Source organism: Oncorhynchus tshawytscha, linkage group LG20, assembly GCF_018296145.1.
Source record: "Oncorhynchus tshawytscha isolate Ot180627B linkage group LG20, Otsh_v2.0, whole genome shotgun sequence".
Classification (NCBI taxonomy): domain Eukaryota; kingdom Metazoa; phylum Chordata; class Actinopteri; order Salmoniformes; family Salmonidae; genus Oncorhynchus; species Oncorhynchus tshawytscha.
In genome coordinates this window covers 8,398,465-8,415,855 of record NC_056448.1, presented here as the reverse complement: position 1 = coordinate 8,415,855, position 17,391 = coordinate 8,398,465, and the positions used below count along the sequence as shown (strand labels likewise).

Below are 17,391 nucleotides of genomic sequence, written 5' to 3'. Positions count from 1 at the left end.
GGATTTGGATTTGGACTTAGCTATAGGCCCAGTCTTATGACTAAAGTACATTTGGGAGCAACCGCAGCATGTGACATCCTGTCTTCGTATGGAATTGCTACTGTGGGAGCAAATATAACACATAGACAAATGCATAAGATGTATGGGATAGCTGGACATACTAAGGCCAGAGGGATATACAAAGGAGGGGGTTAGTCAAATGACTAACTGATGACCAATAGACATAGTTCGCATATTTTTAGGACGTAGAGATGCAGAAGGAATGACAGAGGAGACACATAGTCTGTTGCTCTGAGATAAAGATACACATACAAAAGGAACATATTGAGCTAAGTGCAGAGCCAAAGCATAGGGCTGTAAAATAGAGGAATGTATAGTATTTTTAGTATAGCTGGACACGCTAGAAACTGAGGAGACACATAGTCTGCTGATCCTAGATAATACACAAACAAAAGAATGCATATAGCTAAGTGCAGGAACAAAGCAAGGGTCTTGTCATCATTATAATCTGACAGAAAGCAGGTATGGGCATTATTGAGCTGAACAAGCAGGATGCACGGATTGGAATGTAAATTAATTTGCATGTGGGATGGGCGCATATGCAATATGTGGATAAATACTGGAGCCAGGGCTCTGGAAAAGGTGTGTGTTCCGCGGAGCACTCCGGCTTGCTATACTCTTGTATTAAAAGTCTATAATTGAATTCAAAGTTCTTGATTGTGTCATATTTGAACCGATTTTCTACTACACTACCACACTTCTCACTAGTGTTGCACGACTGCAGGATTGTTAGAGTCAACTCCAACTCCTGCGGTTGGAGTCGAAGGAGTCAACTCTTGCTCCAACCCCAACACACGCTGAAATGGATGCGCACACGTACACACCACCTTGTTATTGCAGAGTCCTACTAGGAAGCAGGGCCAGTCCGGGCCATTCTGCCACCCTAGGCGAGACCAAAAGATTGCCTATTTTCCAGATGTTGAAGTTAGGTGCAATTTAAATTCTGAATGAAAGACATAATTTATAGATGTCTGTGTTTGGGCCAAATCAAGGCTGATCCAGACCGGACCAAATCGGAACCAAACATAGACATCTATGATTGGTTCAGATATGACCAAAAACCAACGTCCGTGGACGTGGAAATCAAGGCATGCACCAAAAACACATGTCCAAAAGGCGTCGGCCCCTGCATACTGAGGTATAGCCTACCATTTCGGCCCCCAATGGAATTTTATGAATGCCCATCCATGTGGTAGGCCCACCGTTTATAAAACAGGCCATTGCATTGGTTTTATTAGACCTGATTCCTGAGATTAATCAATTTGGCTATTTAAGCTCTGAATATCAGCTACCCAACTTTATCAGGAGAAGTTATCCTGAGCCTATTTGTAATGTGTTTACACAGGAAATGCAGAAGTATTTTCTTTTTGACTATCATCAGCTCGTCAAAAATTTAAATCAATGATCATGACAATTGAGCCCACGGGATGAAACTCCCGGACAGCAGTTGTGAGTAGCTTGATTGTACATTCCATATGGTTCATTTTAATTTGACCGGTCTTGTTTTTAGGATAGGATAGGCTATGATGTTTGTTAATATGTCAGCGCATTCTTTATTTGATTGGGAGCCATTTATGTTAGGCTATTTGATCGGAGAAACCTGCATGATGTAAAAAATGAATCTCATTACATTGTCATTCATTTTCTCTCCAGCCTGTAGGCTACAGAAAAGGCCACATACTCTTTCTGATAGAGGATTTGTTAGATTATTTTTTTGACATAACGTTGGTGGAGCGCTGCATCTCTCCAACAGCACCTGGGAGAGGTGCGCTGGGAATGGACTTATGATGTTTTAACGCCGATACCGATTATTGGAGGACCAAAAAAGCTGATACCGATTTAATCGGCGGATTTTAAAAAAAAAATGTATTTTTAATAATGACAATTACAACAATACTGAATTAAGACTTATTTTAACTTAATATAATACATCAATAAAATCAATTTAGCCTCAAGTAAATAATGAAATATGTTCAATTTGGTTTAAATAATGCAAAAACAAAGTGTTGGAGAAGAACGTAAAAGTGCAATATGTGCTATGTAAGAAAGCTAATGTTTCAGTTCCTTGCTCAGAACATGATAACACATGAAAGTTGGTGGTTACTTTTAACATGAGTCTTCAATATTCACAGGTAAGAAGTTTTAGGTTATAGTTATTATTAGAATTATCGGACTATTTCCCTCTATACCATTTGTATTTCATTAACCTTTGACTATTGGATGTTCTTATAGGCACTTTAGTATTGCCAGTGTAACAGTATAGCTTCCGTTCCTCTCCTCGCTCCTCCCTGGGCTCGAACCAGGAACACAACGACAACAGCCACCCTCGAAGCAGCGAAAATGCCGCCCTCGTCTATCTGCCGCCATAGGCATCCTCCTAATCCTGCCTTATGAGCGGGCCGGAGCTGCTAGGAAGACTACATCTCTTCTAGAGGACTGACATGAGCATGATGCTGGCCATTAGCTCATCAACTTAGCCTATAAAATGCCTATTTTCTTTTGAATATAGAAGGTGATGTGTAGGAACTACAATATTTCAGTGATATTTCTGCTGTGCACAGTCTTAACGGATCCCATGGGATGATGAAATATCGGCCCGCGCAGAGAAGCGCAAGACTGAATTTTACTCAACTTTCTAGAGTTTCCCCCCTTAGTTAACACTATCAATGTTTCCCATTACTGTGGGAATTGTGATTGAATAAACTCAATATTAGCCACTTTCAATGCAACATACCGAAACAAAACGAACTATGCGAGACTTAGTATGTAAAACTATGCAAGTGATTTTGTTGTAGGCAGAAAGCATCAAAGTAGGATTCTATTGCATTGACATGCACGACTCAGCCCGTACTGCAGCATAACCAATCAGAGCTGCAGTAGGCCTATATGCAAATAGACCATTGCCATATATGGATCTGTGCCAGTCACTTTAAACTGGACTGTGTTTACAGCATGAGCGGAGTAGATGCACTTGTTTTGAGATCAAAGCGAGAGCTGCTTGTGCACAATTGTTCATATCCTTTGCTAGTTAGTGAGTTATTAGCTAGTTAGTGAATTATTAGCCAGTCATAGAACATTTGTAGTCAGCAATGGTGGAGTGATTGCTTCCTACAAGAGCACAAAATGTGTACATCTTTGAAAAGCGGGTCCGACAAAGAGCTTTTGTTTAAGCTAAGTAGCCAATAGACAGAGGGTAGCATAATCATGCATTTTATTTTGTAAAGTGGTTTGCATCAAACAACACAACATTTTCAGTCACCTCCTTGCCTGAATGACAAGTGGATAAACAGGTTAACGTCAAGCCCTGCATGTTAAAATGTTATGCGACACATTTTCTCCATTGTTTTTGATGGAAGGCCACTCTGGTAGGCCTACAAAATCTAATCAAACACTTCATGAGGGCCCATGAGCTCATGTTGCGCAACATTTCTAAAGGCTATGCAATTGCGTGAGAAAACGGAGTGATGGCCTTGATTAAAAAGAGGAGGATCACATCAGCTTTATATAGACTAGGCCTACTATATTTATTTCTCGACTTTACTAATATTAAGCACATTGCTTCTCTTTAACAGGAGTATAGTTTACCTGGCTGGCATGAAAATGAACCACGGGAAAAACGTCCTCCATTCGCTATTTAAGTGCAAAGATGACATGTATTGTTTTCCCTTGCCCGTTTCAAGACAGGTGCACGATAATGGTCCATTCTAAATCAAACCACATTTCACACATATAGTATTTATTAAATGTAAAGACAATATTAAATTAAGAATAGTCTGATGGGGTGACAATATTAGTCTATCACTTTTTCACTTGTGAATTATATTTTAGTACTTTAGCACTTCAGCAAGAAATAATATCTATATTTATACAAAGTCCCTTCAAATTAAATATCTAATTGACCATGTGACCTAGACACCTCAAACCAATGTTGCAATGTTCACAGGGTTGGGACATACATCGCACAGGCTTTGGTTATTTGAAAAAAATATATATATATATTTTTCCCCTCAATTTATTAGTTAAATGTGTGACTTAGAACTTCAATTGCTCCTTGATCACATGACGTAGGCACCTCAAAGCAACTTTGTATTGTTCAAATGGGAGGGAAACACATTGCACAGCCTTTGGTTCCCCCAAATACCACTTACACGATTTTATAGAAATATTTGAAAGTATATAATTTCAATAGCTCTTCAACCAAGCTTAGCAACCCAATTTCAACTCTCATTTGTTCCTTACATAGAGAGCTATGTTGCACAAAATCATTGCATTTGTTTTTTTATATATCTATATTTATACAAAGTCACCTAAAATTCAATAGCTAATTGACCATGTGACCTAGACACCTCAAACCAACGTTGGAATGATCACAGGAGAGGGACAGCGCATTTTGGAAAGTATTCAGACTCTTGTCCTCATCAATTTTGTCACGCCCTGGTCTAAGTATTTTGTGTTTTTCTTCATGTATTGGGTCAGGCCAGGGTGTGGCATGGGGTTTTTGTATTGTGGTGTGTTTTGTCTTGGGGTTTTGGTGTGTATGTATTAGGATTGTAGCTAGTGGGGTTATCTAGCAAAGTCTATGGTTGTCTGGAGTGGTTCTCAATCAGAGGCAGGTGTTTATCGTTGTCTCTGATTGGGAACCATATTTAGGCAGCCATATTCTTTGAGTTTGTCGTGGGTGATTGTCCTTAGTGTTCCTTGTTCCTATCGTTGTTAGTTTTCACAAGTATAGGCTGTTTCGGTTTTCGTTTCGTTCATTACGTTCTTTGTTTTGTAGTGTTTGTGTTAATTTGTGTTTACGTTGTTCATTAAACATGGATCGCAATCTACACGCTGCATTTTGGTCCGACTCTCCTTCACACCTAGAAAACCGTAACAAATTTACACGCAATGCCCCATAATGACAAAGCAAAACAGGTTTTTAGATATTTTTGCAAATGTATTAAAAATAAAAACAGAAATACCTTATTTACATAAGTATTCAGACCCTTTGCTATGAGACTCAGGTGCATCCTGTTTCCATTGATCATCCTTGAGACGTTTCTACAACTTGATTGGAGTCCACCTGTGGTAAATTCAATTGATTGGAGATGATTTGGAAAAGGCACACACCTGCCTATATAAGGTCCCACAGTTGACAGTGCATGTCAGAGCAAAAACCAAGCCATGAGGTCGAATAAATGGTCTGTAGAGCGCCGAGACAGGATTGTGTCGAGGCACAGATATGGGGAAGGGTACCAAAACATTTCAGCAGCTCTGAAGGTCCCCAGGAACACAATGGCCTCCATCGTTCTTAGATGAAAGAAGTTTAGAACCACCAACACTCTTCCTAGAGATATATCGAAACTCAAACCAACTTTACCACGGTCCGGAACTGAAATGGGACACTAAAGAATTTGGATCCTAATTTAAGAGACGAATTTAAAAGCAGTGAATACATCCTACATTTATAAGCATATTATGCTTACCTTTTCTGGACGGGTTTCTTCCTCTTCTTCGCCGCATAGATCCCCTCATCCCCCAACATGGTGACTTTTCAAAATAAATACAAATCAATCAAGTTTAAGTTTTCCTCCAAGGTTTATCCGCGTAACGAACATTAAACGCAAAACACACATGAAGTAGCCGACAGTTCCAAATGCGAAGAACAGAGAAGTTCGCATACTTTCTGCTGGTCCAAACGCCCTTGGCTATCTGCTCTGTTGTTTTGCGGTCGATAAAACGTTGGTCTGACGGTGGTCCTACTCCTATTTGTCCACTCCAAAGTCACCAAATCTCCACTTCAGTCCTTCAAACGTGAAAATTGTCCAGTCTGTTCCTCAAAGCAAGCTCGACCCGATACACTAAAAGGGTTTTCTTTCCGGCACGAGGTTTCAACCAATTGAAATCTCTGTAACATAGAGCTGTGTCACACCGAATATTATTGGTGTAAATTCACTAACGTTGCCATTGTTCTTGGTATTCTGCGGCAGTAGAGACGACATCAACGACGTCTGAGACAGAGAGCAGTACAGTGTCAGTGTGCGGTGATGGTGAATATTGTGCCTTTCACTTTTCTCGAGGCATATGTAATAAGTGTGTAACAATAACCTCTGCTGGCAGGGCCATAGCTAGGGGTTTTAGGTTTATAGTCTGGGTTTTAGTGAGGTCCGGGCTGGGTCTTCCCATCCTATACATTTTTTAAACGTTTAAGCTCATTTAGACTACTGCATTTCTATAGGCTACAATTTAAAAACTCTAAAATGCTATTTTGAGAAAAACAAAAACTATTTGAGTTTCAAAAGTTAAAGCACCTAACAATAAAATAAATCAAATAAGGTCAGGGGTTACAAATGTACAAACCTATGAGAGTTCAAATCAAATCAAACTTTATTTGTCACGAATACAACAGGTGTAGTAGACCTTACCGTGAAATGCTTACTTACAAGCCCTTAACCAACAATGCAGTTAAAAATATTTACAAAATAAAGTAAAGTAAAACATAATTAAAAGTCCCCCCCAAAATAACAATAACAAGGCTATATACAGGGGGTTCAGGTACCGAGTCAGTGTGCGGGGGTACAGGTTAGTCGAGGTTGGACTTGGTGCTCCGGTACCACCAGCTGTATCACATCCGGCCGTGATTGGGAGTCCCATAGGGCAGCGACCAACTGGCCCAGCGTCGTCCGGGTTTGGCCGGGGTAGGCCGTCATTGTAAATAAGAATTTGTTCTTAACTGACTTGCCTAGTTAAATAAAGGTTAAATACAAATAAAATAAATATAGGTCCTGGTTGGCAGGAAGCTTGGCCCCAGTGATGTACTGGGCTGTATGCACTACCCTCTGTATCGCCTTACGGTCAGATGCCGAGCAGTTGCCATGCCAGGCGATGATGCCACCGGTCAGGATGCTCTCGATTGTGTAGCTGTATAATTTTTGAGGATCTGGGGACCCATGCCTAATCTTTTCAGTCTCCTGAGGGGGAAAATGGGTCGTGCCCTCTACACGACTGTCTTGATGTGTTTGGACAATGGTAGTTTGTTGGTGATGTGGACACCAAGGAACTTTAAACTCTCGACCTACTCCACTACAGCCGCGTCAATGTTAATGGGGGCCTAGTCCACTATCAGCTCCTTTGTCTTGCTCACATTGAGGGAGAGGTTGTTGTCCTGGCACCACACTGCCAGGTCTCTGACCTCCTCCCTATAGGCTGTCTCATCGTTGTCGATAATGAGGCCTACCACTGTTGTGTCGTCAGCAAACTTAATGATGGCATTGGAGTCGTGGTTGGCCACACAGTCATGGGTAAACAGGGAGTACAGGAAGGGACTAAGCACGGACCCCTGAGGGGCCCCCGTGTTGAGGATCAGCGTGGCAGACGTGTTATTACCTACCTTTACCACCTAGGGAATACAGTGGCTTTTTGTTATTTGTTTTTAATTAAATATTGGATTTCAAAAAAATCTATATTGCATTTGGGGACAGATTTCTAATATTTGTTTTTGTGTATATAACATTTACCAGAGAGAATGAAGAAGTTAATGACAAATTCTGTAGTTTTGTTTTCATTTGAATAATAACATTTAATTTCAACATTTCATTGTACATACATGGGTCTCATTAATGAAATAATAAATGTAGATACTTAACTCGCTCATTAAAAAAAAGTCACACTCGTAAAAAAATGTGTATAATTGTTTCCCCTTCTTTACCACAGAAAAGGCATATGTCCTCTAAGTTCATGAATTTAGACAAGTTATTGCAAGGGTATATTTTGTGCACAATTTTAAAGTGAATTTATTTTACTTTATTTGATATACAACATTTGTAAGCAACCAAGCTTTCTTTCATTAAATTTCAGTAATATATGCATTCCAGAAGAATTTCCCTCTAGCAGAGATCTTGTTTTTGGAGTTAAAAGGCTCTCTTACGAATGTATAATTACATTTCTTATCCAGCAGAGGGCAACCTTCTAACATAAATTGTGCATCTATCTTAATTTGTGCATCTATGTTCTCCAAAGCACAGATGAGATTTCATTAATTGAGTAAGTCCTGAAGGTATTGCTTTGCGTATAGAATTAAATTATTTTTAATCTATTGGGAAGTTAGATGTTTGTAAGAACTTTCTATAAGAGAGTATATTTCCTTCTTTATCAAATAAATCAAGCACAAATATAATATTTCTTTCAAACTACTTAGGGAAGAACAAAGACTTGTATTTAACAACGATATCTTTGTTGTTCCACAGAAGTGCCTTGTGTGGGGAGGAGTTGTGGACATAACAGTGTTCCCAGGCTAAAAGGGCTTGTTCATGAAATTTGAACAGTTTGGAGCCAGTTATTAGTCTGGAGCCAGTTATTAGTCTGGAGCCAGTTATTTAAAATGGATTTTGTTTTCTTTAATCTCTGAAAGAAATTGAGATGTTGATGGACAATACGTTTTTTTGCCATGTGCACCCCTAAATATTTCACATGATCTTTCACTGGAATATGCTCAACAGATTGCTAATTTGAGTTATGTATGGCGAATATTTCACATTTATTAAGTAACGTTACAGACGAGAGGCTGAACAGAATGATTTGATCATTTTAAGTGCAATAGCAACTTGATCCTTGTCTTTTAGAAACAGAGCTGTGTCGTCTGCTAATTGAGATATTTGTATTCATTTACAAAATATTTAAATACCTCTCAGAGTTGTTTAAAATCTTAATATATAGTAATTCTACAACTAAAATGAATACGAAAGTTGAAATAGGGCAACCCTGGCGTACACTACGGTGAATATTAAATATTTTAGATGTGTTAAGATTAATCATAATATAACTTTTAATATCTTTCTAAAACATATTGATAACAGACACAAAGCTAGTCCCGAAACCAGAAGTGTACAACGACTGTATTAGGAATTTGTGATCAGTTGTATCAAATGCTTTACAAAAGTCAAGGAATAAAATAATAGCCTCTGAGTCAATTGAATCAGCGTAATCAATCAAGTCTAAAACGAACCCAATGTTACAGCTGATGTGGCGACCTTTCATGAAACCAGTTTGAGTTTCATGAATAAGATGATTTAGGCCCATTGTAAGTCTATTGGCATATGCTAAAGTAATCCATTTATAATCTGTATTTAATAATGTAATGGGTCTCCAATGATCTATGAAAAGGGGATCTTTATCAAGCTTTGGTATTAAGGAAATAACCCCGTTTCATGGTAGTAATCATCTCACCCTTAGCTAGGCATTCTTGGAACATGTTGAATACTGGTCCCTCTACATGTTCCCAAAAGTGTAAATAACATTCTGCAGAAAGACCATCTGTTTCAGGTGCTTTGCCCTTCTTCATAGATTTAAGCGCATCTCTAATCTCCACTAAAGAAAACTCATCTTCCCATATGGACTTGAACTCATCAGAAATCATTGGAACATGACCATGGACATGTTTTATAAAACGTTCCCATTCAATCCCATTAAATGTATACAGATTGTCATAGAAAGAATACACAAAGCTAGTGATGCTCGTAGGGTCTGTACACAATATGTTGTCAGTATTTAAGGCAGAAAGAGATTTGGTCTTATAGTTTCTTTTTTCAAGAGCAAAAAAACAGCTTGTGTTTTTCTCACCCTCCTCAACCCATTTTGCTCTAGATTTAATAAAGGCCCCTTTAGCTACATTAATTTACATTTGATCTACTTCTATTCGAGATTTATTCAAATCTGTTTCTTCCTCTGCTGAAATGGTATCATTTTCTAAAAAGAACATTCAATTTATTCATAAGCTCATCATCTTTCAAACATTTTTGCTCCTATAGTTCCTTACTGCTTGTAATGCCGATAGATCTTACATTAAATATTAAATATTTCCCATTTACTTCCATGCTTTGGTTCTAAATCATCTGAATTAAACAAGTCTATGAGCAAGTTCTTTATGCTCTTGTTAAAGACTGGATCATTTAGGGGTGAATTACTAAGTTTCCGGTATCCTCGAACGCCACTGGATTTTTCAGAACATTCTAACTTCAAAAATATCATTATATGATCAATCGAAGGAGTATGTTTATGACTTACTTCTTGTACATACTGTAAAAGTGGGGTAGAAATGAGAAACAAATCAATTCTGGATCTGACCATCATTGACCTATTACACCAGGTATAATCGTTTAAGTTTGTATTAAAGAAACACCCTGGCAGTTATAAGCCATGCATTTGTATACTTGTTTTGCAGCTCAGTAAGCTCATCAGCAAGATCCAAAATAAAGTATTATTTGAGGTGGGAGAATTGTACCCATACACATTGCATATTTAAAAAAAAACATTATCTAGTTTGGAGATCAATATAACTCATCTCCCGTCTTTGGACACACAAGACTCTGAAATATCACCTCTAAACTTATGAAGAAATATCATATAACCAGCTGAGTGGCTAGACCCGTGACTATAATAAACAGTATTTCCCAATTGTGATTTCCAAAAACGTATAAGGGCACAAGGCGAGACACAAATGCAGACACAGGAGGCAGATGGTTGAGCTCCGATATTTATTGTACCAAAAGGGGTAGGCAAAAGGCAAGTCTGGGACAGGCGAGAGTTCATAAACCAGGTCAGAGTCCAAACAGTACCAGGGGATAGGCAGGCTCGAGGTCAGAACAGGCAGAGTGGTCAGGCAGGCGGATTCGGCATCAGGGCAGGCAAGGGTCAAAACCAGGAGGGCTAACAATTAAAATACTATAAAATGAAAAAACAGAGACTGGGAAAAATAGGAGCTAGGATAAATACTGGTTGACTTGGCAATACAAGACAAACTGGCACAGAGAGACAGGAAACACAGGGATAAATACACCGGGGATTAATGGGGAAAACAGGAGACACCTGGAGGTGGGTGGAGACAATCACATAGACAGGTGAAACAGATCAGGGCGTTACAAAACTAGAATCTGAATCGTACAATATTTTAGTGCATTGAATTCAAAACATTTCAGAACCTGAAAAACATTCAATAAAATAATAAATAAGTACAGTGTAGTGATATCAATAACCCAAGCCATTATCACATTGGTTGCTACTGCGCAGGTTGACTCACAAGCCACGGTTATTAAATATTATCAGTGGCGATTTTAGCATGTAAATCTTGGTGGGGCAAAAAACATTTTTTTAGATGCATGCCAGCAAAGCCACTACACAACACTAAACAATACATTCATTGCACTATAACGGTGACAAACTGTTAGGGCCTACATAAAGCTGTCCCAACAGCAGTCCTAAAACCTTACCACTGCTACACCTGGCTATCAGTGGAGCCTTGTCTGGCAGCGAAATAGTTCATTCAGCCTCATTTACTGCCTTTTTTTAAAAACATAGCTGATATGACTGACTTGCTTAATTAAGGATCCTCCCCCTTTTTTCAATTTTCACATAAAATGACATACCCAAATCTAACTGCCTGTAACTCAAGCAAGGATATGCATATTCTTGGTACCATTTGAAAGGAAACACTTTAAAGTTTGTGGAAATGTGAAAGGAATGTAGGAGAATATAACACAATAAATCTGGTAAAAGATAATACAAAGAAAAAGAAAAAAACGTTCTTGTGTATTTTTTTAAAACCATCATCTTTGAAAGGTAAGAGAAAGGCCATAATGTATATTCCAGCCCAGGCGCAATTTTGATTTTGGCCACTAAATGGCAGCAGTTTATGTGCAAAGTTTTAGACTGATCTAATGAACCATTGCATTTCTGTTCAAAATGTTGTATCAAGACTGCCCAAATGACAAAGTTTGATGACAAAATTTGCCCACGAAGGACCGCCACTCCACCTTCCTGTTCAAGTGAGCACAGTATAACATGGTGTGTCTAAAAGTGTATTGTATACTGCTGCATAAATGTTGTAATATGCCAGGGAAATATGTGTACTGTGGCTAAGAAAGTAATACTAAGTCTATGTTGTGTAGTAAGATGTTAGTAGCACATGAGCCTCACCCTAATAATTTCGCCTACTGTTCTGACTTGGTGGTGCACATGTAGCCTATAACCTGTTTTAGAGAAATGTAATCATCGAATATAGTAAGAGATTTCATTGTCTGGTTATGTGCCCCCATTATCTATCCTATGGTTCTGACTTGGTGTACAGGGAGAACACTGTGAGAAGGGCCAATGTTCTGAATTCTATCGCTGTACATTTCAAAAGTGCTAAACAAATAGTTGTATTGACTACGTCTGTCCTAGCTCGCTCATTAATGTCTTAATCGAAATCACAGATTGCCTCTTATCCGCTTGTCGTCCCCTTATACCATAGTTTGTACATCTCAATTGTCATTAGAAGCCACATTTGTTTAAGTAAGTCAGCCATATCAGCTATGTTTTTTTAAAGGTCATTAAACAAGGCTGAATGATCTGTTTCACTGCCAGACAGCTTTATGTAGGCCCTAACAGTTTGCGGGCACCGTTTGTCACCATTATAGTGTAATTAATGTATTGTTTAGTGTTGTGTAGTGGCTTGCTGGCATTCATCCCACTTTAGTATTTTTTTGCCCCACCAAGATTTACATGCTAAAATCGCCACTGAGGTCAAACCATGTTATAAGTCAAACCATGCAGTATAGGAGACAGTAGTCAAATAGAGAAAGACAGTGACACAGTTTCCTCTTAGAGTCAAAGGAAAGGAGGAGACAGTTCCACCTCTTACAGTCCAACCCTGGAAGACACAGCCGCCTTACATTACTGTCACTTTCACGTACACATTGACCTCGTGATGTATATTTTCAAATGAAATTGTGGATCGATGTTGTCTTGCAAAGATGTACCATTGCTAAATGCATAAACAGTCTGGTACCCTGGCTGAGGCTAACTCTGCTCTGTGAATAACTGTACCTGTGGAGGAGCGAACGTAACCGATCTTCTTAGCGGTGTTCCTGACCACCTCCACGAGAGCCACTATAGCCTTGGAGGTGACCTCTCCTCACAACATAACCATACCCGTCTTCATAACAGGCTATAGTGCACAAAGCGTTCGGTAATGTTGAGGTGTTATCACACTGGACCTGTTGCCGCTGGGATTCATCTTCAGTTGGTCGGTTAAACAAGTGCTTCAATCAAAAGCTTGACTTGGATTTGAGGTTAGAACGGAAACAGGTGCCATACATACTATTGATGAATGATTATTGCATTTATACATCTACAGTAGGCGACAGTTTGAAGTTCACTGCATATAGGACACATCACTGCACTCTATCCTACTCTGTAAACTGATCATCTCTGTATACCCGTCCGAAGACCCACTGGTTGATGCTTATTTATAAAACCCTCTTAGGCCTCACTCCCCCCTATCTGAGATATCTACTGCAGCCCTCATCCTCCACATACAACACCCGTTCTGCTAGTCACATTCTGTTAAAGGTCCCCAAAGCACAAACATCCGGACAGTTTTATCTCAATCTCTTCATTCAAAGACTCAATCATGGACACTCTTACTGCTTCGTGTGATGTATTGTTGTCTCTACCTTCTTGCCCTTTGTGCTGTTGTCTGTGTCCAATAATGTTTGTACCATGTTGTTGTTATGTTGTGTTGCTACCATGCTGTGTTGTCATGTGTTGCTGCCTTGCTATGTTGTTGTCTTAGGTCTCTCTTTATGTAGTGTTGTCTCTCTTGTAATGATGTGTGTTTTGTCCTATATTTATATTGTATTTCATTTGAATTGTTTTCATCCCAGGCCCCGTCTCCGCAGGAGGCCTTTTGCCTTTTTGTAGTCCTACATTGTAAATAAGAATTTGTTCTTTAACTTGCCTAGTTAAATAAAGATCCTAAATAAAATACAAAATAAAAATAGCGCCGTCTGTTGGCCATGATATGATGTGCATGCATCCAGCTGTTGATCAACTTGATGATGGATGTGCCTTCGAATCCTGAGTAAAATGTCTCGTGACATTCTAACGTCCCCTGGAAACGGAACGGTCTAGCCATTTTGCTAGCTAACAAAATGTACATTACTATTTCTGTTTTAAACTAGCTAACGTTATGCTTTTACATATGCTTTTGAATCCAACATAGGCCTAGCTAGATTATATCAAATAAAGTGTTACAAAGTAACAGTGACAAGCGCACAGGCTACAAGGGTCATCAGACGGACAAAGATAACCGTAGCAACAAAGTGAAATTGCTGCAAACCTATGCAACTTGTGAGTTTAGCGTATCATAAATTCATTGGTGATTAACCAAGCAATAATTACTCTCCTCAAATGACAGATTTACCGACAAGAACACTGCAGCACAGATGAGTAATTGTGACTATTTGTAACCAACCAAAAACCATGCCAATAGTGTATTGCTGTGTGGAAAGAAGCAACATCATCTTTGCTGATCTTGCGCTCAGAGGTGGAAGGTTTCAGGTAGGCTAGTGTGTGTCAGTGTGTGTGTAAGAGGGAGGGGGATTATTCCTAACACAGCTGTAGATGTATTTCTGGGTTGTAGGAGGCAGCATTGAGTTTTCTGAGACCGCTTCCGTTTGGAGCTCTGTATCGAAGGTCCATACAATTGGATGGGTGAGATAACAATTACCAAACTACATCATTGCGAAATGTAATTCCAAGTGCTGACCATAATGTGTTTGTTTTAACAATCAGGTTCAGATACCACATCCTGTCAGAGGATGGCGTGTCCTACGTCTGTGTCACAGAGCTCAGCTATGAGTCCAGGAGGGCCCATGAATTCCTTAACCAGGTCAGTTTACATGTACAATCTTTTACTGTAGTGTCTTACATAACGAGTTACAATGGCAGAGTCCACCACAAGACATAGGGTACTGGTACAGTTTGATGGCCAAAGAAATTGTTTCTTTATTTTCTTCGTTATACAATTCAATACAACTAAGTTATACAATTCATTCTAAACCATCCTGTGACACCTAAACAGTAACACTTAAGCATGTCAAAACAACTAGATCAAATATGTCTCTTTAAAATAACATGAGCAGAGCTTATTTCCATAAATATAGTGTATGCCCTGCTCTTCCTGGTGCTAGCCTCATGTTTTGAACAGAAAGCTCTGAACGTGACCAGCCATGGAAATCAGGTGTAGCTTATGTACCAAGCGACTTCACTTCTTATTGCCTTCCAGATCTGCAGTTTCTTTGCTAACAGCCCCCTGATAAAGAAAGCGGCCTTTGCCCAGCCGTATGAATTCAGCTCTGACCTGCATCAGGTGCTTGGACAGCTGATGGTATGTCTTAAAGACACATAGAATTAGTAGAATGAGAATTCCTGATCAGAACAACATGACATACATTCTTATCACATCGTCTCAGTCAGATTTCCTCTTTCTATCTGAAGTGCTCTACGTGCAATATTGGGTGTGCCATAGAAATATATAACATTATGAAGATCTTCATGGGGTGGGTTTAAGAGCAATGTCTTTTCTACTAATCCTAGTTCTATGTAAAGAGATAAGTGACTAATGTTGGGCCAATGGTAGCGACCCGGTGCATCAGCAGGAGTTAATGTGTAACTACAGGGAGGGGAGGCGCCCTGTGAAACCTGTGCCTCAACCTACAGCTGCCTGAGACCGACTTTACCTGTCTCGACTTTATTTACTATGCTTGTCGTCAGTCTGGATAAAACGTCTTTGTGAAACCGTTATCCTCTGAAGTGGTTGTATATTAATTGTGTTCTACTATTCTGACATGGTAAGTAGTTTGACTTTTGTCAAGTGGAGGTCGTGAGGCAGTTCTAGGCCTTGAGGGCACACTAATGATCTGAACTGTTAGCACTATGGTGAGCAGCGCATTAGTGGTTAAAGACTCGGGGGACTAGGAACAACAGACTGTGAATACAATTGTTTACATGTGACTTGCATGTGTCAGTAAATGTCTGAGTCCAGTGATCTCGTAACATTGCAAGAAGCTTTTGGACTAAACAAGTCAGTGACCTAGCTGTGAGGAGGATTTTCTTGTCAGGAGAGTGTCAATAAAGGAATGGTTGAGGCTGAGGGCTAAAGCAACATTCACTTGGCCCTGCTTTCAGATACAGTATGTTCATATGATATGTCCTGGAATGTCATGGAATTGCATTCTGCCCCATCATGTATTGGCTCCTATATTTTGCACATTTTCTTTAAGTTAATTGATATTGACGAGTCCTCTTAATGTTGCTACTGTTATCATTGCTAAGTCAGATGCAAATTTCCACACTGTGAACAAATGCAGTTTTTCCATTCCCTTCTGTCTATGTGATGATCTGTGGTGAAATTGGTCATAAAAATGGTTCTCCTACAGTAATGATACGTCATGTTATTCTGACGACAATGTTTACACAGTATGCCATACCTAATATGTTGATGTTATTCAGAGAGGATTCTCTCCCCTTCCTCCTCCTCTCTGTAGGCTGACTACAGTTCTCAACAGCCAGCCTCCTCTAAGCTGGACTCGGTGCAGGGCCAAGTCAACGAAGTCAAAGTTATACTCAAAGACAACATTAACAAAGTGCTGGAGAGGGGAGAGAGGTTAGATGACTTGGTTGACAAGACACATGACCTACAAGCAACTGTAAGTATTCTAAAAAAGACAATTGTGTTTTTTTTTCTTTTCTTATCCTGTCAAGGTGATAAGGAAGTGTGGTTCCTGTAGGTTGGAGAATGGCTGTAAACAGCCAAGCTGCATTTGCTTTCCTGTCTCTTCCTTCTTTAGCTTACTTGAAACACAATTATATTCAAGTTAACTTTCCATAATTTCCTCCCATTTTCAGGCAGACTCCTTTCAGAGGACATCCACGCGGGTAGCCCGGAAGTACTGGTGGAAGAACGCCAAGATGATGATCATCATTGGAGTGATAGTTTTGATCATTCTCATCCTCATCATCCTGTTTGCTACAGGTGTCATCCCCAGTTAAATCACCTCACAGGCTCCTACAGTACTACATTATCAACACGAGGAAAAGGACAAACCACGATCACCAAGTCATTTTTTGAATTTTATTTTAGTCTCCTCCAAGGTGGATTGTGCATAGTAACGTGACAAAATATAATTTCACATTACGACTTCTGTAAATAAGCTTCCTGGAATTTGTTTGGTTGTTTTTGGATTATATGGATCTGTTCATTTGATATTTGATATTTAATAAGAATCATTTCATAATGTTTGTTTGTCTATTTTTATTTTTTTTAAATACACAATATAAACTCAGCAAAAAAAGAAACGCCCTCTCAACTGCGTTTATTTTCAGCAAACTTAACATGTGTAAATATTTGTATGAACACAAGAAGATTCAACAACTGAGACATAAACTGAACAAGTTCCACAGACATGTGACTAACAGAAATGGAATAATGTGTTTCTGAACATAGGGTGGGTCAAAATCAAAAGTAAGAGT

At 39.2% G+C, this 17,391-nt stretch overlaps 1 protein-coding gene and 1 non-coding gene across 6 annotated transcripts in view; one reads left to right on the top strand and one right to left on the bottom strand.

The window, feature by feature from the left end:
• The window catches only part of LOC112219637, a 43,724-nt gene extending 37,810 nt beyond the window's left edge, over positions 1–5,914 (bottom strand). The window contains exon 1 of the transcript XR_006079440.1: positions 5,529–5,914. This is a non-coding gene — a transcript (uncharacterized LOC112219637). The remainder of the gene's footprint in view (positions 1–5,528) is intronic.
• A 7,997-nt stretch (positions 5,915–13,911) lies between these two features.
• LOC112219866 (vesicle-associated membrane protein 8) lies at positions 13,912–17,158 on the top strand. 5 transcript variants are annotated; one of them, XM_024381367.2, is made up of 7 exons: positions 13,912–14,011; positions 14,276–14,418; positions 14,501–14,571; positions 14,653–14,749; positions 15,146–15,247; positions 16,407–16,568; positions 16,768–17,158. In XM_024381367.2, the coding sequence occupies exons 2-7, from the start codon at positions 14,341–14,343 to the stop codon at positions 16,909–16,911; spliced, it is 654 nt and encodes a 217-aa protein (XP_024237135.1). In that variant the 5' UTR covers positions 13,912–14,011; positions 14,276–14,340; the 3' UTR covers positions 16,912–17,158. The 5 variants fall into 5 exon arrangements, with proteins under 5 accessions (XP_024237135.1, XP_024237136.1, XP_042158066.1 ...); XM_024381368.2 differs by having other exon boundaries at positions 13,952–14,208; XM_042302132.1 differs by having other exon boundaries at positions 13,952–14,418.
• Positions 17,159–17,391: the final 233 nt, after the last annotated feature.

Excerpts from the sequence above, each read along its gene's own strand:
- LOC112219866 (XM_024381367.2), top strand. The coding sequence starts at position 14,341 with ATGCCAATAGTGTATTGCTGTGTGGAAAGAAGCAACATCATCTTTGCT. Across the intron at positions 14,419-14,500 it reads TCAGAGGTGGAAGGTTTCAG|GAGGCAGCATTGAGTTTTCT; the intron begins GTAGGCTAGTGT and ends TCTGGGTTGTAG. Across the intron at positions 15,248-16,406 it reads AGGTGCTTGGACAGCTGATG|GCTGACTACAGTTCTCAACA; the intron begins GTATGTCTTAAA and ends TCCTCTCTGTAG.